Raw genomic sequence first — 24,513 nt, forward strand, 5'->3', positions numbered from 1 at the left:
AACTTTATGTCAGAAAAATATTATATAAAAAAACGGGGACGACTGGCTAGAACTGGTTTTGAAGGGAATTGTCTATCATGCACAAATTTAATGTTTGTGGATTGTAAACGCCACCATGTTTATATAGTTTTTCAATTACCCATTGGAAATAATTTCTTTTATGTTGGAAGAAAACAGAGATGAGATACATAACAGAAGAAGATAGAGTGAGATGAGTTAGATCGAATGGGAAGGAAAAGGAGCCATGGAGATTTTTTCTTCCATTAATACTACATGCAGTCAGATTATTAAAAAAAAAAAAAGTCTTGCAACTTGTTCTTCCGGTTGCAGGTAAATGAGTTAAAATAAGTGGATGATATGGCTTGTTGTGATTGGAATGTGTTAAAAGAGAGTGTTAGTGGGTGTGACCCGGTGAAAGAATGAAACCGGGTTATTACTTGACCCGACCCATCGATCGAATCCGAATATTATTATCTTGTGTAGCTTAAACGAGAAAGCGGAAAGTGGTAGAAGATTTGAGGATGCGGAGGAATACGCAATGGTGTTGTTTTGTGTGAATCGTATTTCGCATCATTTTCGAGACTGTGAACTTCTCCATTTTGGTGTTGGTTTCAGATTTCATAGTTTTCATCTTTCTTTCCCACGCTCTCTAAAACCCTGTCTCCCTGGTAATGCTATCTCCGTTACCAATAGAAGCAACGAAAACAAATGCTATTCTTCTAAGTATTCTGGAGGAGCAGGAGAAATTCCCCTTCTTTTCGATTCTTCTTTCAGGTATCTTTCAGGAGAAACAAAATTTGGTTAATTTAATTTAATTTAATGTAAAATAAGTATAATTGAAGTGATGTATTTACTGTCCATTCATTACTAGTTTGTTGATTCAATAAATCTTCTACTAAGACTTTGATACACTGTTTATGTTTTTCCATTAAGATTTTCTTTCTTTGTAGCCAACAAGAAGATGATCGTGAAATTATATCCGACGGGATATCTGCAGTTGCAGGTTTATTTTCTCTTTTACTGTTTCCATGTTCAATTCGATTATTTTTACTTTTAGAATATCCATTTTGTTTGGAGGGAAATGTAATCATATTGCTCAACTGATTTTGTCATCATAGTTTCTCATAGGACAAGGACACCCCGTGGGAATTCATTGTCCCTACACTTTTTCTGCATTTTTTTGTTTCTTTCCCTTTTGACTTTTTACTCTCAACTTAATTTGTGTAGATTTCTTTTGCTTTATTTGTTAAATGGAGTTTTCACTTTGGAAGTTGGCGTTCTACGTTATAACACTATTACTGATTACAGATGCTATTGTGATATTGCCAGGTGGAATTGTGGCGCTGGGAAAGTTTGATGCTCTGCACATAGGGCATCGAGAACTTGCAATTCAAGCATCAAGGGCTGGACCTCCATTTCTTTTATCATTTGTTGGCATGGCAAAAGTATTTGGTTGGGAACATAGGTATGACACAGTACATGCTTCTATCAAGTGAAATTGCAAAAGCCGCATAACAATTGAAATAAGTTAATTATATAAAAAAAGGCATGCTGCATATAAATAAAAAAGGGAATGGAGGCGCTTATATTTTGAATTATTGAAAGGTTTACATATTAAGGTGAATATATATATATATAGGAGCAATACTCACTAACTCTTAAAGCTTTTCTATTATATAACTAAGTCATGTTTGGCACACATGTAGATTATAGAGTTTAATTATTTTTTAAAACCTATAAATTCTCTTTTTTCCACTGTTGTCGCTACATCAGCTAGCATAATCTGGAATAGCATCTGCTATTGTAATAATAGCAAAACTAGGACAATGTCGCGGTTTTCACAGTGGATTCATCAAAATCCACTATGTTGTGTTAGCAGCCAACACTCGGGTGGGATTTAGTCCCACATCGGATAGATAGGATTCTTGAGAAGAGTTTATAAGAGAGGAGGCACTCCTCACCGTACAAGCCGGTTTTGTAAGGATGAGTTAGGCCTCGATTTCGTGACATGTTCTAGCGTCGCTCTTTGGCAACACCGTTAGTAACCCTTCATTTATTACCCTACTTGAATAATCTATGGTAGTAAAGTAATGATAAAATATAAACTTAGATGAACCAGCTATTGTGATCCATCACAATAACAACAAACTCTCCAGCCTTATACCAGATAGCGGTAGGTGTCTCATAGAAGATTTACTTTTCTCTTCATGGTATTAATGAAACATGTATTGTACAACCATTTGATCCTTGTCACTAAATGTTATTGGGAATTTAATGTTGTATTGCAATACATATTTTTCCATCACACAGAGTAACTCTGCAATCGATATTGTATTTAAAATCCACTTTAAGGAAGACCATTATGATTACAAGTATTCGATAATATTCCCCAGAAGTTTAGTCATCGTTTTTGGGTTCTTTTGTGTGATTGATTACACATGAAAGATACACCATTTGCCTATGTTATAGTTGATAAAATAACGTTTGGAATTAGCATACTTCTAGCAAAATATATGAACTTGTAACTCATTTTTTAGATTCTGAGTTACTGAAGATTGTGGCACCAGCATTTTCTTATTATCTTGGAGGGGGGGAATAACATGTATTTTCTCAAATGTTTTCCAAACAGAGCTCCCATAGTCGCTAAATGTGATCGAAAGCGCGTTCTTTCATCTTGGTTTCCTTATTGTGGTAACATGGTCCCAGAAGAGTTTGAGATTGAGTTTTCAAGCGTGCGGCATCTCAGTCCGCGACAATTTGTTGAGAAGTTAGCAAAAGAGCTTAGAGTGCGTGGAGTTGTTGCAGGTATATAAGCAGCACCTGAATTTATTCTTATTTTCTCAAGTTACACAAAGTCCATTCACATAATCATAATATGTTGAATGTTTTCAATTTTCCCGGAATAGGAACATTAACATGGTTTATTCTGTTACCAATCTTTATCCTCATATAAACGGAAATAGATATCTGTACTGGAACTTCTTGCAGGTGAGAACTACCGGTTTGGATATAAAGCAGCTGGTGATGCATCAGAATTACAAAAGCTATGCGAGGAGTATGAAATGGAAGCTTACATAATAAAATCTGTTATGGACAAGAACCAATACTCAACAAATATAAATTCCAGTATTGGCTCCAAAGAGAGGGGTCAGGTCTCGTCAACCCGTGTCCGCGAAGCGCTTGCTGTAGGAGACATGAGATATGTCTCAGAGCTTTTGGGTAGACAACATCGTCTTGTATTAATGGCCACAGATCGAGAAACGTTCAGCTTTAGCCAGTATAAGGTGTCTGCTCCTAAATCATGCTTATTGAATCTAGCACCAAAGGAAGGTCTATATGAGAAGTGTTCACTTTTACTTGGTCAAGAAAATGTTATGCTATGTAGGGTAATTATTGACAGCAAGTTTGTCCATATAGAAACAGATTACGGCGGTTCGAGTGATATTTTTGGTACTCACGATTTGCAGTACTTGCTTATTGAATTTGGTGATTCCAGTACTTGATTCAGTTTAGATAATGTTTCTATTTAAATTCTTAGTCTACTTAATCGCAGATGATTCTTATATGTCCCGGATGAAAATTCTAAGTCTTAAGCTGATATAAGTGAGTATAGCTTATACCCTTTTTCCCTTAATGCATTATGCCTTCAAAGTTCAAACCAAGTGATGAAATTTGGAAAAATCAAATCATTATCCTACAATCATTTTTCGAATCTATTAACTTGTGTTCTATTGTATTGGATTCAAGACGGTCTTGAGCTTGTTTAAAAAAAAAAAGTTCATACTTGGCCAAATACAATTTTGTCAAATGGGACTGCTGCGTTCAAAAGCTCTGAAAAACACAATCATATATAGTATTACTTTTTATCTTGTACAATATTTGTTTCTTGAGAGGAATATTTTTTATTTATAATGTTATTTAATTTATTTTAAAAAATTGATCAAATATATCAATTTATGTTACTTTTTAAAACCATTTAGGTTGTTCAAACACTTTATTTTTTTTAATAAACGGACTTTTTTATTCATTAATTTATTTTATGTACACATAAAAACATAAATTTGAAATTTTATAATTTAATCAATTTTTGTGTTACTTAAAACTATATAATTTTTTTAGTTTTCATAAGTTTTATTCTCAAGTATATGCATTGAATAAACATTTAAGAGGTCAGTGAGTCTTATAACCTTGTGATGCTGAATTGAATATAGTTTTCACAGTACAAAATTGTTGATTTTTTGGTTTTTTTTATTAAAAAACTCGATATCTGACTTAATGATAGACTTATCCAAAAAGTTAAATTTTATCATTCATTTGTGAGGCCTCGCTTAAAAGAAATAGTGTTAAATTTTGAGAGAGTTTTGCCATGCATTGAAAAAAATTAATAAAACAAAAATTGCAACCAATAAAGTACTATATTACGCAATCAACATATGTTGGATAACTCAATTGTTTTGAGTTAAACATTAACAAAATTGGTGATACTTAATTTAAATCAAAGATATCGACTAAGGAGGAAATATTAAATATTAATTTAACAATATATTACAAAATATAAACAAAAGTAAATCAGTTAAACAAAATTTATGTATATAATTCTAAATTTGATCAAAACAACATCATTACTCCCTTTTGTTTATAATAATTTGCAACTGAGGAGTAATTATTAACATTGCAAGAGGTATGTTATTTAAATAATTATTTGATTGACAACTAACATATATACAAAGAAAAAGGATAAAGAGATAAGGAAAATATAAACGATTGTCCCAGACACTCTTTAAAAACTATAAGTAGTAAAACGGTCCTATAAATATCATTTCTAACAAAAATTGTCATAAAATGGTCCTATAAATATCATTTCTAAAAAAAAAATTATGCAATCGACCATCATTAGAAGTTTTTACATATTTGATCATTGAGTGTGCTTGTTTAACCAGTTGAGTAATTTTCAACAGATAGGAAAAAAAAAAAGGCTTAATATATCCCCCGGTCCCTTAACTTATTTTAATTTCTCAGTTTAGTCCTTTAACTATAAAGTGTCTCAATTTGATCCTATAAAATTTCTGCCGTTTATCATTTTGGTCATGTCCGTTTATTTTTTAATCTCTAATATTTTTTATGTTGTTTCGACTATTCGATTGCTGGTCCATTATACACCACACTAAACCACCAATACCTAATTTTTTTCTCTTTCTCCATCTTCTTCCTTCCACCACTTCTTCATACCACCATTTTTTAATACAAAAAATTCAGAAAAATTCAACCTTTCATGTCTCAACTTATGAGAATTCAACACAACAAATAAAACTAAGATTCTTAATCAAAATGCTTAACCCAAAAACATCAACAACAACCTCGTTGAAAAAACCCAAAAAGTCAAAAAACAGAGAAAGTGGAGGTAAGTGTAAATGAATTGCCTTAAATCTCAATGCATTCAACTTTGGTTATATCCAAAAAACGACAACACAATTTTGGTCATCAATGGATCTCATAACAAACTATTTCTTCATTGTGCATCATTCAGAACAGTACAAGCTTGCAGCTCCGCCAATTCATCGGATCCTCGTCAAACTCAAATCATTATCGAAGTTTTCTTCTTCTTACACGTTTCTTGAAGAATTTTCTGAACGCCACTTTTTCCACCTTTGAAAGGTGAATTGCATTGGATCTGTGATTTTGTTTTTGTTTCGATTTGATCTACTATCCATTCATCTGCTCTCCAACTTCCTCGTGAACACACAAACGCAAAAGCTAACAAAACCTAAAAAGCTTTGGAACGATGAAATGGAAGATTAATAGCGGTTTGTTCTAATTCCTTTGTGCAACGGTGAAATTGTGATATGTGCTAGTGGAACTGATGTATCTGTGTTTGATAATTGAGTTGTGGAGTCATGGATTATTGTTGTTGTTGATTTCAGTGTTGTTTGTTGCGAATTGCTTTTGGTTTAATGGGTATTCTACAAGTTTTTGAATTTTGCTTGTTGTTCTTGTTGTTGCAGCTGATGATGATAAAGTTCTTGTTTATTGTTGGAATTGAGATTACAGTGTTTGGGGTTATTGAAAAAGGTTGTTAATGTTGTTGTAATTATTGACCATGAAGAAATTGTTTATGTTGTTGTCGGAGAGAGAGGTTTGGATTGAATTTGGGGATTGAAATTGGGGTTGGGATTGAAATGGAAGATGAATTTTAGTGATTATGAGTGAGTTTTGTATTTTTTATTTTCTGTTTTTTTTCTTCCTTTCAAGATGGTGAATAAAGATAAGAGTTTTATGGGATGAAGAAGAACATAGGGAAGAAGATGGAGAAAAAAAAATTAGGTGTTCGTGGTTCTTTATAAGCTATAATAGATCTCTCCTTGATCCAACGGTCTCTATTTAAAAAGAGTATCAAACGGTTAAAAAATAAAAGATTTAATAAGGTCTATGGTGGACCACCTATAAAGTTGGTTCACCTTAGACATTTAAGGTTAAAAACTAACGGTGAGGACTAAAATAGTAAACGACAGAAGATTTATGGAACCAAATTGAGACACTTTATAGTTAAATGACCAAACTGAGAAAATAAAATAAGTTAAGGGACCGGGGGATGTATTAAGCAAAAAAAAAAAGAGTAATGACATTTGAACAACCTTTTAGTGACAACCTACCTTTTCTCTCATCTTATTGGTATAAAACAATAGAGAGAGATCATAGTTTTAAAAATCGACCCGAAAATCGACTCGGTCAAGGTACTGGATCACTGAGTCATTGATCGAACCATTGAGTCATTGGTTGAACCGCATGACTGAACCGTATAGATGACTCGGCATAATGACTCGGTCTCTATGAAAAACTTGTTCGATGGTTTATCTTTATTATTGAGTCGGATGATTCCTTCTATAAAAATATTTGAGTGTGATGGCACCTATTAAATAAAATAAATTAACATTTTTTACTCATAAAATAAAGTAACATAAGAAAAATATTATATGTACATGGATTAAGTATTATTTTTTTTACAACACGATAAAAAAAAATTGAATGGTAAAAACAAATAGACAAGAACGATTTAATTAGTTTTTTTTTTTAGAGAAATTATGATTTGGTTAATTTAAAATTATTGGTTGTATTGTTTAAACTCCACTCTTCACGGCTCAGTCTTCTTAATAATAATAATAATAATTAAATAAATGCCAAATGGAAGCATAAGTCATAACCTTACTTTTCTCAATGGTGTTGCAGCGCCCTCCTTCTCTTACCAGTTACCCTCATCTCCTATTCTCTCTAAACCAAAACCTGCATCTCCTTCCCTTACTAGATCTACATTATTTCCACATCTCCGTACTGTTTTCGAGTTGATCTGTTTCAAGAATCGTACTGTAATCTTCTTCCTACCGCTGCTGGATCTCACCATCTTCTTTCTCTATTACTTTTGTTTTAACTTTTAACGATTGAAAAACACTTTGTGCATTGAACCGGTCCGGTTCACCAAACCGGTCCGAGTCACCGGTTTCTACGATTTTCCCCGAGTCGCGCCGGTTCTGACCGGTTCAACTGCACGACCGATCCATTAAGTAGACCGAACCGGTCATCCATCCGGTTCAAGGTTCGACCGGCCGGTCCGAGTTTTAAAACTATGAGAGAGATAATAAGAAGATAATGTGAGTATGAGAGAGAAGGTTGTACAAAATTGTCATATATGGATGTACAAATATCATTTCATAAAAAAAAAAAAAAAAAAAAAAAAAAAAAAAAAACACTCAAATTGCATCATAAGACAACGACAAGAGAAAGGGCAAAATCATGTTTGCTCGAAGAATTGTCGCTGCTGTTGCTGCTGCATCTCCTCGATCAAAAAGGATCTTCAGCACATCTTCATCTTATTCTGTTACCCATGACTATCAAACTTCAATCCAAGAACTCAATAAGGTAAAAATTCCTTCTTTTCTTTGTTCTGTTACTTAGGTAAATGCTTTGTCTTTTATGTTTAGGTCAAAATACTCGTATACAATTAACAAGCCTTAATATGAGTAGTTATTGACTCGGAAACCATTATCAATAAGTTATTTCTATGCAAAAGATTAATTACATTAACCTCTCTTTAGGTTTCACAAAACAACACAAACATTTCAGGTTAACACTGTCAGTGAGAAAAAGAAAAACACAGAGAATAGCGGTTTGTTCAAATTCCGCTATGCTATAGTGCTCTATTTGACACCATTGTGTACTTAACAGTGTATTGCGGAACAATACCTGGTCATTCAAGTTCTGCTACAACATTGACTTCTACACTTTGCCTCTAAAGTTCTTAGAACTGTGGATAGATTTTTGCGTTTTTCTCATAAATTCTTTGAACGAGTTCCTAATATTTGCCTTTAAGTTCTTTGAGCTGTTTTGCCTCTAAGATGGCTTAAATGAAACCTTTCAACACAATCTCCTTGATCACTTTGTTAACAATTTTTTTCTTCTTGTTTGTTTGTGTAACCTGACGAGTTGATGATGATTTGAGTAAGATTATAGTATTTTCCTTTGAGTAGCATTAGTATAGGCGCTGTCATTTTTTGAGCATCTCCAATAGCTTTGAGTAGCATTAGTATGCATCTTGACATCTGTGCAAATACTAATTTCAGATTGTATATCTATTAATTTTAATTACAAGAAATAAAAGGGAACTTAGTGGGTGGAATAAAGCAAAGAATCAGCACTAACTGTTTCAAAAATGAAGGATGTCACGATTTATTGTGTTTGGATCAAACAATTTGTGTTTTAACAGAGCGCATTCAGTGGGTGATGTTTATCACGTTGAAAATTAAGCAGGGGATAGTTGTGTTTGGTTAAAAAATGTAGAGGGTGTGAGCGACAGTTTAACAAACCTCAAGGGAGGAGAGTGTAATTTGCGGAAAGATAAAATGAAGTTATATTGTTTTTATATAAGCTATTAGTTGATCTGTGATTTCATTTTCTTCGGTTTTTTTTTTTTTTTTTTTGTGTCATCTTCATTTAACCATGTCTAGTCTCAACCGATCATTTGTTCTTCTTATATATAAACCTTGTTTTTTTCATAAGTTATTCCAGAGAACTTATAACAGTAAGCTGAAAACTACTTATGAAAATGTCATAAGGTGTTTCCATAAGCTCTCCACAACAGTCTCACTAGTGCTTATACCATAAACTCAAATAACTTAATCCCAACAATCCCTTAATAATACTACTCTAGCACAATGCAAATAGATTGAATCCACTTACTAGATCTTCTTGCCCTAGCATATCTATCATAAATCCATTCACATGTCTAGGTGGTTCACACATAAACTTACTATGTTAGTAATATTGCATTAAGCAGGGGGGGTGAAGTGATTAATATCAAGCCAAATTTATGTGTGATTTCTATTCTGTTGTTCGCTATCTACTTTGCATCAAGAAATTTTAGTAGAATAACTATAATCCATGCTAAATTGCTTATTCCGTCTCAGGAAATGGAATCTGTATTTGGGGACTTTCCGCCAGATGGACTACCTAGCTCTGTAAGCAATAGTCCTGCGAATGATGAACCTCATTTGTCATCTCGAAACATAGGTGAAAGCTCTTTTGAATTGACTCATACTGGAAATTCAGGGGAAGCTCAAATGGTAGATGTGTCTCCGAAAGAAAGTAGCAAGAGAACTGCCACTGCTGTTTGCAAAGTAAAACTTGGAAAGAAGGTGTTTGATTTGGTATTAGCCAATCAAATGGAAAAGGGAGACGTACTTACGGTGGCGAAAATTGCTGGCATAATGGCAGCAAAGCAAACTAGTAACCTGATTCCATTGTGCCATAACATAGGCCTTACACACGTTCAAGTGGATTTGAGATTGAATCATGAGGACTTCAGTGTAACAATAGAAGGGGAAGCTGCTTCAATGGGAAAAACCGGGGTTGAGATGGAAGCAATGACAGCAGTGTCTATTGCTGGTTTAACAGTGTATGATATGTGCAAAGCTGCTTCAAAAGGTATATCAATTACAGATATTAGACTTAAGCATAAATCTGGTGGAAAAAGTGGGGATTACTCCTGGGGACAATAATGGTTTTGAATCATTACTTCAAATTTCTTAGAACAAACTGAGAATCCTATTCCTCCTCATATAGTCTTTAAACATGGGTGCATCAATATTTGGGCTAGCTTTGATGAAGCATATTTTGATAGCTGACATTTTACTTGTCCTACAATACTTTGTTAAATTAATTTTAGGTAAATTATGGTTGCATTTTGATTGTCTCATATTACATTGCCACGTAGTTTTAACTCAGCTTTTTACCTTCTGAAGAATTTCTAAAGTAGAATAAGTAAAATCAACTGTTCTTAAATAAATCAATGATCAATATTACCTCTACTACATACAGAACAAACTATGGATTTTCTTATTAATAATTGAGACGTCTTAGTCTTAGTTTTCTTTCTTATATTAAGAACCCTAAAATGCTTTTCAAAATGAATTAAATGTGATTGGAGTGATAACACTTGGTCATTGTGATAAACGAGAACATATCCAACTGTTTCATCATTCAATTCAACTTAGTAATGGTCGAGGAAGGCAGGAACATATGAACTCGTGTAAAATGAGAAAATGTCACACTCGGAGCTGTTGTGTTGTACTTGAATTGCAATTCAATTTTGAACGCGTTGGAGAGCTGCTAGCTTGGTAGTTTGACTGATATATATCTTTTTATTTTCCTGACTACAAGGTCAGACAGGGCAACATTGAAAAGAATAGAAAGTGTTGAATAATTTTTACCCTAAAAAGAAAAAAAGAGTGTTGAATAATTTAATTTTAGATTCTAGGCAAACATCACCTTTTGTTATACAAGGAAGACACTCACTTTTCAACGCTCTCTAACATTCACTTTTTTATTTGATGAAATTAATGTATTTTCCACTACTTTATGTGAGTTTAATTTTCAAAGTATAAACCCACAATAATTTAAACCAATAAAAGAGTGAGTATTAGAGAAAACGTTCAAAAAAAGTGTTGCTAGCATAATTTTTGTATATCATCAAGTTTAAAATACTCCCTCCTCTACTCTGTGCTCTCGTAAGCAACAAAAAAATTCTTATGATCTTAAATATAAATCTAAAGTCTATAATAATTATTATATTTCATGTCAGTCTTTTTTTTCTTTTTTTTAAGTAGTCCAGTGATTAAAACTCACACATTTTAAATGTGAAGAAGTTGGGCATCTATCGTTCAAACCTCGACACCTACATAAAATATGCAATTTCCATATCAACTGAGTTAAACATATCTTTAAATTTTATCTTTCACTTAAGCTCTTCCATTTGTAATTTTATAATTCTTTACCTAATAGAATAATTTAATTTATATTAATTTTAAATTGAAGTGAAATCAAATTTTATCAAATCATAATTTTAAATTTGAGTAATAATTTTTTTAGGGGGAATTTGACTTTGAGTGAATTTGTTTGTTTTTCTTGAGGGGGTTAAAATCGTCTTTCCAACGGGTTTTCGTTTGTTATCTTTCCCACTCCTTCCCCAATTTATAGGAACCGCAGACTGGTCGGTAGACCCTAATAACTGACTTCACTTCTGTCACGTTGGACGGTTGAAATCACACGTGGCATATAGTAATTGGACCTTCTATCTTTTTTTTTTTGGTCAGGACCTTCTATCCTTTTTATTTGTGGCCCATTATTATCAAGCACAACAAAAAATAAATACCGAATAATATTATCATCATCATCTCTAAAAAAAACTCCAATTACCTTTTTTTCTTCTTCTGGGTGGGTGTTAAGCAGGCTTCGTACGCTTTTCCAATACGACGACGTTGTCGTTGTCAAAAACGACGACGTTGTCGTGTCCTTGACGTTGACAACCTAATAAGTAGTTCCTTCTTCAATTTCAAATATTCATATTCATTTTCCAAATCCAAGGTACTAATCTAACATAACAGAATAATCTCTAGCATAAAACAGAATATCCCTTTTTCTATATCTCATTATTCTTTCTTTCGCGTTTTCTTTACGTGTTTTTTTCCTTATTAATTCCAATTTAATTTTCATATTACTACCCTCACCAACCCTTCAATTTTGTTTTTTCATTCTTGGTCTTGCAAATTTCTCTTTAGATAAGGAACGCGTTTTTTTGGTAGTATAGAAAATTTCTGCAATGAGTTCCTTCTCTGGAGCAATTCAGAGACCTCTTATGGCTGCAGCTGCCGTTGCCGCCGCGTCTTTTTCAACTGATACAATTCCATTCATTGGATCATCTCGTGATTGTTCTACTTCGAATTTGGAACATTATCCAACTTCTAACTCATTGCAGGAATCACATTCATTCTTAGCTTCTCATATTTCTGATTCTAAGCTTGCTAACCTATCTTTTGTAACCAAAATTCGTGTTCCTGTACCTAATGTCAAATTCCTCGTGCCGGTTTTGGGGTCAAATTTGTACTATTCTTCCGTTGTTTCATCACCACTTGTTCGGAATTTGTATTATTCAGCTGAATTGACTAGGTTTTCAATGCCATCATCATCGTCCTCCACTTGCTCTAATGGTGTCTCTAATTCAACTTCTGAAGTTATGTATAAATGGCATTTGCCTGAACCAAATGTTTTTTGTGGTTCATCCATGAAGTCTTTGAAGACGGTGGTGGTTTTGCTTGGATGGTTAGGTGCAAAGCAGAATCATTTAAAGAAGTATGCAGAATGGTATACTTCAAAAGGATTTCATGTCATTACATTTACGTTTCCAATGGCGGATGTGTTGAGTTATCAGCCTGGAGGAAAAGCCGAACAAAATGTTCACATGCTTGTGGACCACTTGGGGGATTGGTTAGAAGAGGAGAATGAAAAAAATCTTGTCTTTCATACTTTCAGCAACACTGGATGGTTAACGTAAGTGTAATTTGTTATGCAAAATAATGATTTTTATGTTTTTTGGTGTTTTTGTCTCTTGTTGATGTCATTTTTCTGTTACTTGAGTGTTTTAGATTGCATGTTTCAGGTATGGTGTTATGTTGGAGCATTTTCAAAGGCAAGACCCGTCTTTGATGGAAAAGATTAGGGGCTGCATTGTAGATTCTGCACCTGTTGCAAACCCTGACCCACAGGTAAAGGCTTTAGCAATTTTAAGACTTGGTGAACACAGCCATTTGTTTTTCATATTTTGTCCTATGCTGTTTATTTTATTTTCAGTTTTCATGACATTAATGCTAGCTTACTATTGGAAATTGTGTCTTCATTGCGGTTTACCCCCTAGCCGCCTAGTTGTGGCATTTTGGTTGCCTTCATTATAGCCTCGAACACCTGTGTTGGGTGTGAAAGGGTGGATTTAGTCCCCATTATTGCCTAGAGATATCGCATACATATAAAGCATGGGCAGCCCCCACCCTACAAGCCAATTTTGTAAGGATGAGTCCGTTCCAATATAAAATTTGAGACTTACCTTTTCAATTTTGTGGCTGTTCTATTTATTCTTGTTATCAAAACGATTAAATGAATCTCTTTGTCGACTTATAATAGTTCGATGAATCAAAACCTTTGGTTGAGATCTCTAACCATTTTTTTTACTTTAAAGGGGTGAAGTTAAAAGGAAAAAGTTACACAAAATTTAGTTAATTTTGAAGCCCCTAAGTTTCTCTTTTTATATGTTTTGAGTTTTGAATAAACTTTGATTGAACCAATATATTATCTTTGTTATTCTTTTCTCTTAACCTGGTTTTATATGAAAGATGTTAAATTTTTATGCTCGATTATGATGTTCATTATTTTATTATATCTATTCAGGTTTGGGCCTCAGGTTTCTCTGCAGCATTTCTCAAGAAGAATAGTGTTGCTACAAAAGGACGTGTTTCCTCTAATGAGTCTGGCATTAAAGTATCAATTGGCAGCAATCAAGACTCAGGACTCAAACCTGCACCAACCGAAGCTGCTTTGTTGTTAATACTAAACAAGTTTTTTGAGGTCGTTCTGAATCTCCCTGCCGTGAATAGGTAACGAATCATTCTTCTACTTGATTTCTGTTTTAAGAATATATGATATTTCATCCCAAACCTTACTTGGTGTTGATTCTTCCGGCATATACATTACTATAGTATGTGGAATGGTTGAGCAATATGATTGTACTAACTTTATCTCACAGCGCCACATCCAAAGTGTAATATATATGTTAGATTTTAGTGAAATCTGGTAATGTATGCATGTAATGTGATTTTCAGGAATAGCCGAATATTCCACGGCATTAGCTATTGAATTATGAAGTACTGATCTCTTTGGTGTTGTTGATTGCTTGAATCTTGATATGGCCAATTATTGATAATTTTAGTACATAAAACCCAACCAGGAATACATATGATGTGATATATGTTAGGATAGTTTGCTTTATTATAAAAAATAAATAAATCATTGTGTAGAAATTTCTCATATGAATAGATATGGTCCTAACCATAATAATCTTGTCCAACTGCAGGAGGCTCTCTGATGTTTTGAGCATGTTATCTACAAAGCAACCAGGTTGTCCACAATTATACATGTATAGTTCTGCAGACAGAGTTATTCCCGCTGATTCAGTGGAATCGTTCGTCAATGCACAGCGTAAGGCTGGACATGATGTGAGAGCTTGCAATTTTGTCTCCTCACCTCATGTTGACCACTTTCGAAATGACCCGATATTGTATACTTCTCAGCTCAGTCAATTTTTAGAGGAGTGTGTTATTGACCAATGTAAATCTCACTAATTCATCGCTTGGCTCACTCATACAGCATATAGTTTATTCTTTTTGATTTTTGAGGGAGGGATGCCATTCCATTAATTGATGGGTGGTTTGGAATTTTAAAAGTCAACCCCTTTAAGGGATCATATAATTGTTCACGGACAGCTTATTTCAACTCATTGATACTTATACAGTGCAAATGAAAGATCTTGCAGATTTTTCTTAGTTGTTTCTTTCATATTGGATGGTGCATTGTTTTGTTAGTGGTAAATACTAAATAATTTGACTGTTGATATCTTTTTGTATTATTATCAATAAGGATTATGTTCAAGCACTTGAAGGTATGTGACCAAGATAATAGTGTAAAAGAAGAAATGACTTGTAAATTTTGGATTGGAGAATAGTTACATATTCAATAGGATTAAAAAATAGTCTTGCTGACTAGTGTGCACTTGGAGCATCTCTAGCTGTGCTTGTGGATTCTTAGTGGTATGAATGAATGGATTCTTATTCTGTTCTACTATTGTAGTATGCTAGGTTTAAGTATTGCTAAAGAAGTTGATTCTCAAAAGGGTTGTATTCTTAGAGGTATAAATATATGAAAATGACTTGATTTTTTTCAGCAAAAATAAATATAATTTTGTCAAAATAAAAGTTTGATTATTTACGTATACTATAGATGATATATAACTATTTAGTTCATTTAGAATATATAATACAATAATATATATTATTCGAGTTACTTCCTCTTGAAAAAACGTATTCAAGTAACTTATCAGATTCTTAACAAAATTTTTTTTTTTACCATTTCCCTCTCATTTTGTAAGTGCGCAATTGTTTTAGGAAATAATCTATGTTTGACTGAATGAAATAAAATTCTAAGGTGTGTCATTTTGTTCATGATATGTTTTTTTTTAGGGATGTTCATGATATGTTTCTCAGTCAACCAACTCATATGTTGGTCCCATTAGTTGGTTTGTGACTAAACTACCTTTAGTTAGTGACATGGAACATTACAAATTGATTTGATCATCTCCTTTGTCAATCAATACATATAATCAAAATTCAAATGTATTCTTTGGAGTTGAATCGAGTGACTTTGCCGGGAAAAGTCATAATAATGGCTTTAATGTAGTTTATAAAAGAAAAAGATGAAAAAAAATAATAGATAAAAAAAAGAGCAACATAAAAGAAAGTTAGACTCACAATTGTTGTGATTTTTTTATCTTTAGCAAATTCAATTTTTTTTTTTTTTACCAACCCTTCAATATTTAGAGGAAAGAGACACTTCAGTAATGAGTTTGTTCTGATCAATTTGTTTTTCGGTGTAAATCATTAATCATCTGAGCTCAATTTTTTTTTTGAGCAATGCTATATATCAAGAAAGTTCAAGAAAATTTTAAGAATGATAAGGCAGAATAATCACCCTTAAATTTTATCAAGAAATAGTCCTGAAATTAATGTTAACCAATAAAATCTCAGCCTGACCGAAAATCATGGGGTGGTGGGTGTTATGTATCTTTTTTTTATGAAAGATTAATAAATGAGACTGAAATCTAAAGGTGATTATTGTGCCATGTCATTCTTGAATTTTTCTTATAAAATCATTCTTGATATCTAGCATTTTCCTTTTTTTTTTCCCTAAAAAGAGAAAATCTAAGCTCAATTTTTTGGTTAGCAAATCTTAATCTTTATGCTTTCTAATAGTTTACGTTACGTGTATATCTGGCATCATAAATTAAATATTATTCCCTCTACCGGAACTACCCCTTAATCATACTCCTATGTATGGTGAAGAAAGGTCATTTAGTCGTAAATTCACACTGGTGTACTTTACACTTCGTCGTAGACAATCATTCACCCGTAAATTCACAATTCTGAACCAAAACTGCGTCGTTGTGGCAGTAATTTCCAACGCAAAAATTAGCCCCAAATCGTTGGGGTTAGGGTTTACTGTGCATCCCTTCAATGTCTTCCAATTCAACGTCGGAAGATGTAATTTCCGCGTTATGCATAAACGAAGCATTAACTGACGATGAGCTTCGTTCGATTCTGGCCAAAGTTGATAGCGAAAAAGACAAGGAAACGTTCGGTTTGGTATGCAAGCGATGGCTTCGGTTACAGAGTACCGAAAGGAAGAAGCTTTCCGCACGTGCTGGACCTCACATGCTTCGTAAAATGGCTGATAGGTTCACACGCTTGGTTGAATTGGACCTTGCTCAGTCTATTTCTCGTTCGTTCTATCCTGGTGTTACTGATTCTGATCTTGCTGTTATTGCTAATGGCTTTAGATGCTTGAGGATCCTCAATTTGCATAACTGTAAAGGTATATATATCATTTGTTTGAACTTTTCAATTTCAATTTTCTAAACTCTGATTGTACACTTCACTAGTTTAAGATCTTGCTGTACATTTCATATTTGTTGATTTAGATTGCAAAATTTAAATCTTTTTGATTAATTGTTTCGGACGGGCTTTTAATTTTACCTAAGAAGAGAGACTTATTAGCCAGGGATTTTCCCACTAATGACTACTACTGTTTTGGGACTAGCTCTCCTTTAAGTTTATGCTCTTGTTGTTTTCATTGAGAGTCTAACTTACTGGAAAGGTATATCCATGGAGGATTCTGATTGGTGGCCGTGGATGGTTCCGACCAATGATAAAATTGAGTGAAATGTCACCTAGTGAACTGTTCTGGAGTGGAAGTTGGCGAGGACTCCTACTCTCAAGTAGTGGTGTATTATTATGGACAAGGTTGCGCAATCTAACACCCAAGATCGTACGATCTTGCGATTCAACAAGCCACCACCGATCTGGAGCGGGTTGAAGATCGGAAACTCCGGCGGATCGCCAAATCGGCGCTTTACTACGAATCTGGGATGGTTTTCGGCCCGACCCGACCCTGTTTGACCCGGCCTCCTAAAAGCGTTTTTTCCTTTTTGGATTCATAATAAAAACTCATTTATTAGTTATAAAAACAAATAAAAGCTGATTTATGATTTCTTTGACCCATATGGATGTTGAAATCTCATGAAATGAATGTGCCTGCTAATTGCTTGCTATTCTTATTTTTTTTTTCCTTTTTTAATGCATTTTTTTACAGGAATTTGTTTTTTTTAACTCTAATTTGCCAAGTGTACTCTCTATTTTAATTATTGATTGTTTTTAGCCTTAATAAATCTTATATTTAATATATTAATTCATATATATTTTAGTTATTTTTCTGACAAATTATTTTAATAGTACTATTTTTTTTTTTTTGAGGGATTAATAGTTAATACTATTAGTTATTTTATTTTTTTTGACAAGAATACTATTGGTTATTTATTTAACATAATATTGTTTAATAATATAATACTATATACTCAGTAATATTAATTATTTTTATTAATTATAATATAATTTTGTTTTTGGTGGGATCTTACGATCTTTGTTACGATCCTACGATTTACGATTTTTCAATACCCAAACGATCTTAGGTGAGATCCCGATTTTGACAACCTTGATTATGGATCCACATTTGATAGTCTCATCTAAGAAGTGAGGCTTATAAGCCAGAGGGTTCTCCTACCTAATGAATTAGTATTTTGGGATTAGACTATCCTTTTGGACTTATGCTCGTGCACCACATAACTCTCGGTTTGCATTTGTAGATGCGGAGAGAGGACTAAAACAAAGAATTTTATCAAACTTATGTGGATACTGTGTTGTTTTATTTTCATGTTATCTAATGCGTGACAACTCTAATAAAAATCTATTATGTGTGATAACTGATGATTGAAGGCTGGTCGCCTTTTAATGTTTTCTCTTATTAAAAGGGGCATTTTGTTGCGTGTTAATAATAATTTACAGGAATTACGGATGTTGGAATGAAAGCTATTGGTGACGGCCTTTCCTTATTACATTCCTTGGATGTGTCCTACTGCCGAAAGCTGACTGATAAGGGATTGTCCGCTGTTGCCAAAGGCTGTTGCGACCTGCGGATATTGCATCTTACTGGGTGCAGATTTGTTACGGATAGTATACTAGAAGCTCTGTCCAAAAACTGTCGTAATTTAGAAGAGTTGGTATTGCAAGGATGCACAAGTATCACTGACAATGGGCTGATGAGCCTTGCAAGTGGTTGCCAACGGATCAAGTTTTTGGACATCAATAAATGCAGTACTGTCAGTGATGTTGGGGTTTCTAGTATTTGTAACGCTTGTTCTTCTTCTCTCAAGACATTGAAATTGTTAGATTGCTACAGAATTGGCGATAAATCCATATTATCGTTGGCTAAATTCTGCGATAATCTGGAGACTTTGATCATTGGTGGTTGCCGTGATGTCTCCAACGATGCAATAAAGTTGCTGGCTACTGCTTGTAGAAACAAGCTTAAAAACTTGAGGATGGATTGGTGTCTGAACGTTTCTGACTCTTCATTGAGCTGTATTTTAAGTCAATGCAGAAACCTTGAGGCACTGGACATCGGTTGCTGTGAAGAGGTGACAGATACTGCTTTTCATCATATAAGCAATGAGGAGCCTGGTTTGAGTTTGAAGATTTTAAAAGTTAGTAATTGTCCAAAGATCACAGTGGTTGGTATAGGCATTCTTTTGGGTAAATGCAGTTACCTGGAATACTTGGATGTGAGATCATGCCCACATATTACGAAGGCTGGCCTTGATGAGGCTGGTTTACATTTACCTGACTTTTGCAAGGTTAATTTTAATGGTAGCATCAATGAGCCCGCTGTTCTTCTTTGATACTGTAATTATTTTGTAAGATTGATTCGATTGAAAGATCTGCATAAGTGAACTTTCTTGATAAGGTGTGTGTCTTTAGAAATTTGAGGAGAATTTCAGTCCTGGTGATGTTAGTATTCATGTGCAGCATGTATCATGGTCTATCACTGTACTGATTGGTGTTGAATGTATTGTATCATAGTTTGTTAATCTGATATGTTGTAAATTTTACAAGCACATTTGTGTTCGGATTTTGTACAATTGTCACTTCACAAATTTGTATTGGATACTTGATTTGCCCTCTAAGTGAGCATGGTTATATCTTTTTTATTTAGAAGGAAAGCATGGTAATATCTTCCCTTGTATCACAGTCAGCAATTACCTACAAAAATTTGATTTCCATTTCATTTTAAGGAATTAGAAAGAAAAAAAAGTGTTATTTGAACAACCATTTGCATGACACGGAAATCAAATCAATAGAAATTAAAAAGAAAAAGTAAAAACATAATGTGAATATGAAAGTGAAAGTTATCACAAAATGCTAGTGCAAGTATATTTTCTAAAAAAAATAAAATCGGGTCTCTCTTCAATGAGAGTAAATGTCAATTTTGTAGTTTACAAAAGAAACTTTGTGATTCTTATATTTTGTATATTCAATTTTAAATTTTCAATATGAAACATACTTTTGGGCATTATATTATGTAGAGAAATCAAATAGTTTAATTCAAATCCAATTTGTTTGGATAAGATGGTTTGGATCGCTTTCAATTTAATTTGATGTACCTAGTTCAATCTATCTAACAACGAAAATACATCTAAAATCATTGACGGGAAATTTTGTCTAATTTAATTCTATTAAATTTATAGGATTATTCTTGTTAACTGCATGTAGATGTAGAAGATATCCATCCCACTTAACAATTGTTTGAAGTAAAGTTAGGAGCCAATTTCAAATAATTTTACAAAAATCATCAAAGAGCTTATATTATCACAAAAATAAGAAAGATAAGATAGATGTTCTGTAATTACAACATGTAGCTTGCAAGAAAGCAAACACACATAATAATATGGTAGAAAAAATCAATCAAAGAGAAGTAAGGATTAGAAGAAATTGATTTTTCAAACGAGCAAACAGTAATTGTCACAAATCTTTACTAAATAAAAAAGTAATTGTCACAAATCTCTCACACAGAAAAAAGACATTATTGTTCTAATTGTGTGTATTGATTGATTGATTTATCCATGAAAATGAACTATTAAATAAAACCCAATAAAATAATACTAATTAAATAAAAAATTGAGAAAGATTCCTTGTATGAAATACTAATTCGATAATATTATTATATGAAGGACCACTATCGAAACTAATATTGTTCTATCTTTTACATAACAAAAAATCAATTGAAGCCACAACCACTCTCTCCGCCGCACCATGTCGGAAACACCGTCGCAGCCACCACTCACCACCACCACCGAAACCCTACCTCCATACTGGTGCTACCACTGCGACAAACGCGTCTCCGTTGAAACCGTCGCGAATCTCCCCGACCTCATCTGCGGCGATTGCAAAAACGGCTTCGTTGAATCAATCCCCACACCTTCTCGCTCTCGTTCACCTTCTTCCTCCTCCGATGATCCCAATTTCGGTTCACAGTTTCTTCAGGTTCTTCGCCTAATCGCTCAATCGTCGCGTGACGACGACGCGTCTCCACCACCTCCACCTAGTCGTTCACCGGAGAATGATTTTCTCAGAATTGAACTCGGTGGTTGGGACCATGACGATGAAGACAACGAAGACGATGAGTTTCATAACGACGGTGGAGATCACGAAGGTGTCGCCGAGGAGCTTGAGGATCGATTGGGAATTGAGGATCCACACGGAGAGGATGAAGATATGAGACGAAGGAGACGCGATCTGTTACGTCATCGAATTAGGGATTTGGCGACCCGAACCCGAAGCATGCAGAATCGGATCTTGGATTGGGCTGAAATTTTGATGGGACTTGAAGATAATTCGATTGAGTTTCGTCTTCAGGCACCAGAATTGGACCGGTACGTTGGTAATCCGGAGGATTATGTTGATGCGGCGGAGTATGAGGCGTTGCTGCAGACGTTGGCGGAGAATGATGGAAATGGGAGGAGAGGAGCTCCACCGGCGTCGAAGTCGGCGGTGGAAGCATTGCCGACAGTGAAGATTGCGGTGGGGAGTGAGGTGGTTGCTTGTGCTGTATGTAAGGAAATGCTTGGTGTTGGAGAAATGGCAAAGAGATTGCCGTGTGGGCATGAGTATCATGGAGATTGCATTGTTCCATGGTTGAGTACTAGAAATTCTTGTCCTATTTGCAGGTTTGAGCTTCCAACTGATGATAAGGAATATGAAGATGAGAGAGCTTCCGGTTCGGGTCGTGGCGGTGGTGGTGGAGCTTCCACCGTTTGAGTATGTTCTCTTCTTCTTCTTCTGCCGCTGCTATCTGTGTAACCATTGTAATATATTTCATGCTTTCTATCTATTTTTTTTTTCTGAACTTTTTTGTTGTTGTTAGTGTAATTTAATCAAAGCTTGCTCAATCAATGTTGTTTATTTGAGGCTTTTGACTAGTTCGCTTCTTGGCTCTTAGATGCTGAGATACTTGTATATAGCATTTGGATTAATGTGATCACATTATTTATATGGAATTTGCTGTTTTTCACCATGTTAGTATTTTCTTTGTTGTGCACATTTTGTGTTTTAATTAGTGGACATGTTTTGTTTGTGGCATAACCCCATAGGTTTAGTGTCATTGATCTTCCGGGTCCATTTTTTTCATTTAGAAAAATGATCTTGTTAGTTGTTGATTTCATAGGAGATAGAATATTGTTTGGCATCTTGAGGAGGGATAGAGGGAAGCCAGAGCATCAGATAGCCTCCTGAATTTTATTTCATTTTTAATTTACAACTGTTCATAACAACAGTGGAAGCACTCTGATTAGATAGGCAATCATTTTGTAACAGTGGAAGCACTCTGATTAGATAGCAATCATTTTGTAATTCATTATGTGAGTGGCATAAAGAGTTCAAGAAATCGCTCTATCCCTAAAGGGAGGTTAATATGCTCAAAATTGTGCTCTATAAAGATTTACACTTGAGTCTGAAGGTAAAATTCAATTGACATTGTCCCCAATTAAGTCTGGTGTCATTACTTCTTCAAAAAGTCTGATGTCATTGGACCTAGATTGTGTTTTGTAAGCATCTGATTTCATAATGATCCTGCAGAGTAGTGATCTCTGGAAGGAGAGGCCTCACCCAATTTTACTTTGGAGGAAGATAGTAACTGTGAATGAAGATACATAGTAGCCACAGTGGTGGCTAGTAATGGTGGTGTACCAGGCACTCAAAGTTCAAGTCAGTGTGTGCATGAAAGAGGTGAGTGAGAGGTTTGATCGATTACATGTCTTGTGAGTGGGAGGTTTGAACTTTGAATGAATACACGCCTATAGAAGAGAAGTATCATTCTTTATATAGGGCCTTGAGTCATTGTAGTAGCAGAGTAACCATTCCTCTTAGGGCTTTGGTTGACAGATAACAACTTCTAACTGCATAGTAAGTAACCGCCCTTCTGTTAGCTGTTACTGCCGTAGTTCAGTAGGAGCTCCATTTGGCTTCACAGTTCAAATGAGCTTGAGGCCGAGCTTGAGGCTAGCTCCCGATGTGACCTTTGGCCTAAGAACATCTAAGACAGGTGCAAAAATTATGTGGTACTCAGTGCTTGAGTGTCGTTGAAAGTGAAAGAACAACAAAACACTGCTTTAGAATATCATTGTGGGCTGGTGTCAATTAAGGAGTTAAGTTGAGAGAGTATGGCTTGAATTTGACATGGCAACATTTTAATGTTCATTTTTCTAATTAGAGGTCTTGCGGACGAGCAGAGCACTGAATTAACATTCTAGATAATGTTCCACAGATGTATGTGCCATAATGTATTATAAGCCGAGGCAAATCATACATGTCATATTATATTTTACCCATAGTCATAATGTTCGTCGGTGTTCCCATGGAGTGAGTTTGGGAAGCCATGGATCGTTCCTTTTCCAATGTTAAAGACATTTTTCTGTATCAATCTATGGCGGATAGTGTGGAAAAGGTAGGGGTTGATCTTCCATAGAAATAAAGTTCTTCCCTTGGGCTGGTTAACTGTATTCAGGTTATAATTATCAGCTTGATTGAGGTTGGAGCAACAATGACAGACGTTGAATATATAAACCCAAACTTTATATTAAAAGTACTAATATTGATGACTCCACTTATTGACTTTTGCCAAAATCAGTTCGTGTTTTATTGAATTGTAAAGGGAATTTCCCCTTTGGACTGCATTGTCAAAGCTGTTTGAACTTAAAGGCTGTGAATAATAGCTCTATTAATTTCAACCTCATTTCCATATTTATGGCAAAAAAGTGAAAATAATGAAAGTTGCATTTATTTTGATTGACTAATAGTAATAACTTAAATCTCACGGTATCAATTAGCTTCAATTGTCGGGAGTAAATATGGGATGAATGGAAATGAGATGATTTAGGAAGCGCCTGGTCTGAGATTTTATTTTTCTTCATATATTTGTTATTTCTTTTTTGTAAATGTAGCAGGGAAATTTATATCATGTTGTGTATACAATTTTTTGTACAAATTAAATGGCGTGTATACTTTCCTCAAACTTTAAGTCTTAATCAGGGGTATAAGCTCAGCCTAAAAGGAACAAATTCTTACAAGTTTAATAAAAGGAACGTTGAAAGGTAGCAAACTCTGAGAAGAAGTTGAACAACTTTAATCGAAATTCAAATGACAAATCATGCTTTGCAAGGAGTCAAAGACATTGTCAATCACACTATTTCATCCTCTCAAAACAATGTGTCAATATATTTTTTCTTCCGTTGTAGTAAAACGTTTGATTCCATTTCTAGGAATTTTTATTTTTCTGCCCTAGTTTGTGCAAAAAAATACAAAAATGCCCCACTTTTTCGAAAAATTGCGCAAATGCCCTACTTTTTCAGAACCCTGGTACCACTCCATTTGGAGTTGCGGGGTACCCTAAAAAGTCACAAATTTTTTGTCCTTATTGTACCCC

General features: G+C 34.3%; 5 protein-coding genes across 5 annotated transcripts; all 5 read left to right on the forward strand.

Moving 5' to 3' along the window:
* The first annotated feature begins 487 nt into the window (after positions 1 to 487).
* LOC11425430 (FAD synthetase 1, chloroplastic) lies at positions 488 to 3,634 on the forward strand. Its single transcript, XM_024772620.2, has 5 exons — positions 488 to 774; positions 951 to 1,003; positions 1,330 to 1,465; positions 2,630 to 2,805; positions 2,989 to 3,634. The coding sequence occupies exons 1-5, from the start codon at positions 539 to 541 to the stop codon at positions 3,501 to 3,503; spliced, it is 1,116 nt and encodes a 371-aa protein (XP_024628388.1). The 5' UTR covers positions 488 to 538; the 3' UTR covers positions 3,504 to 3,634.
* Positions 3,635 to 7,718: 4,084 nt separating this feature from the next.
* LOC25485657 (cyclic pyranopterin monophosphate synthase, mitochondrial) lies at positions 7,719 to 10,243 on the forward strand. The gene is made up of 2 exons (XM_013614924.3): positions 7,719 to 7,911; positions 9,456 to 10,243. Exons 1-2 carry the CDS (start codon positions 7,786 to 7,788, stop codon positions 10,044 to 10,046), a joined length of 717 nt encoding a protein of 238 aa, XP_013470378.2. The 5' UTR covers positions 7,719 to 7,785; the 3' UTR covers positions 10,047 to 10,243.
* A 1,436-nt stretch (positions 10,244 to 11,679) lies between these two features.
* Positions 11,680 to 15,150, forward strand: LOC25485658 (transmembrane protein 53-A). Its single transcript, XM_039830065.1, has 5 exons — positions 11,680 to 11,910; positions 12,105 to 12,873; positions 12,983 to 13,088; positions 13,765 to 13,970; positions 14,447 to 15,150. Exons 2-5 carry the CDS (start codon positions 12,146 to 12,148, stop codon positions 14,712 to 14,714), a joined length of 1,308 nt encoding a protein of 435 aa, XP_039685999.1. The 5' UTR covers positions 11,680 to 11,910; positions 12,105 to 12,145; the 3' UTR covers positions 14,715 to 15,150.
* Positions 15,151 to 16,511: 1,361 nt separating this feature from the next.
* Positions 16,512 to 19,751, forward strand: LOC25485659 (F-box/LRR-repeat protein 4). Its single transcript, XM_013614926.3, has 2 exons — positions 16,512 to 17,016; positions 18,543 to 19,751. Exons 1-2 carry the CDS (start codon positions 16,659 to 16,661, stop codon positions 19,433 to 19,435), a joined length of 1,251 nt encoding a protein of 416 aa, XP_013470380.1. The 5' UTR covers positions 16,512 to 16,658; the 3' UTR covers positions 19,436 to 19,751.
* Positions 19,752 to 20,718: 967 nt separating this feature from the next.
* LOC25485660 (E3 ubiquitin-protein ligase CIP8) lies at positions 20,719 to 22,112 on the forward strand. Its single transcript, XM_013614927.2, has one exon. It carries the CDS (start codon positions 20,847 to 20,849, stop codon positions 21,849 to 21,851), a length of 1,005 nt encoding a protein of 334 aa, XP_013470381.1. The 5' UTR covers positions 20,719 to 20,846; the 3' UTR covers positions 21,852 to 22,112.
* Positions 22,113 to 24,513: the final 2,401 nt, after the last annotated feature.

The sequence above is a fragment of the Medicago truncatula genome, chromosome 1 (assembly GCF_003473485.1).
Source record: "Medicago truncatula cultivar Jemalong A17 chromosome 1, MtrunA17r5.0-ANR, whole genome shotgun sequence".
Taxonomy (NCBI): domain Eukaryota; kingdom Viridiplantae; phylum Streptophyta; class Magnoliopsida; order Fabales; family Fabaceae; genus Medicago; species Medicago truncatula.

Coding starts and splice junctions, on each gene's coding strand:
- LOC11425430 (XM_024772620.2), top strand. CDS start 539: ATGGTGTTGTTTTGTGTGAATCGTATTTCGCATCATTTTCGAGACTGT. Junction 775..950: donor CTTTTCGATTCTTCTTTCAG/GTATCTTTCAGG, acceptor CTTTCTTTGTAG/CCAACAAGAAGATGATCGTG. Junction 1,004..1,329: donor CGGGATATCTGCAGTTGCAG/GTTTATTTTCTC, acceptor TGATATTGCCAG/GTGGAATTGTGGCGCTGGGA.
- LOC25485659 (XM_013614926.3), top strand. CDS start 16,659: ATGTCTTCCAATTCAACGTCGGAAGATGTAATTTCCGCGTTATGCATA. Junction 17,017..18,542: donor CAATTTGCATAACTGTAAAG/GTATATATATCA, acceptor AATAATTTACAG/GAATTACGGATGTTGGAATG.
- LOC25485658 (XM_039830065.1), top strand. CDS start 12,146: ATGAGTTCCTTCTCTGGAGCAATTCAGAGACCTCTTATGGCTGCAGCT. Junction 12,874..12,982: donor AGCAACACTGGATGGTTAAC/GTAAGTGTAATT, acceptor TGCATGTTTCAG/GTATGGTGTTATGTTGGAGC. Junction 13,971..14,446: donor AATCTCCCTGCCGTGAATAG/GTAACGAATCAT, acceptor GTCCAACTGCAG/GAGGCTCTCTGATGTTTTGA.
- LOC25485657 (XM_013614924.3), top strand. CDS start 7,786: ATGTTTGCTCGAAGAATTGTCGCTGCTGTTGCTGCTGCATCTCCTCGA. Junction 7,912..9,455: donor CAATCCAAGAACTCAATAAG/GTAAAAATTCCT, acceptor ATTCCGTCTCAG/GAAATGGAATCTGTATTTGG.
- LOC25485660 (XM_013614927.2), top strand. CDS start 20,847: ATGTCGGAAACACCGTCGCAGCCACCACTCACCACCACCACCGAAACC.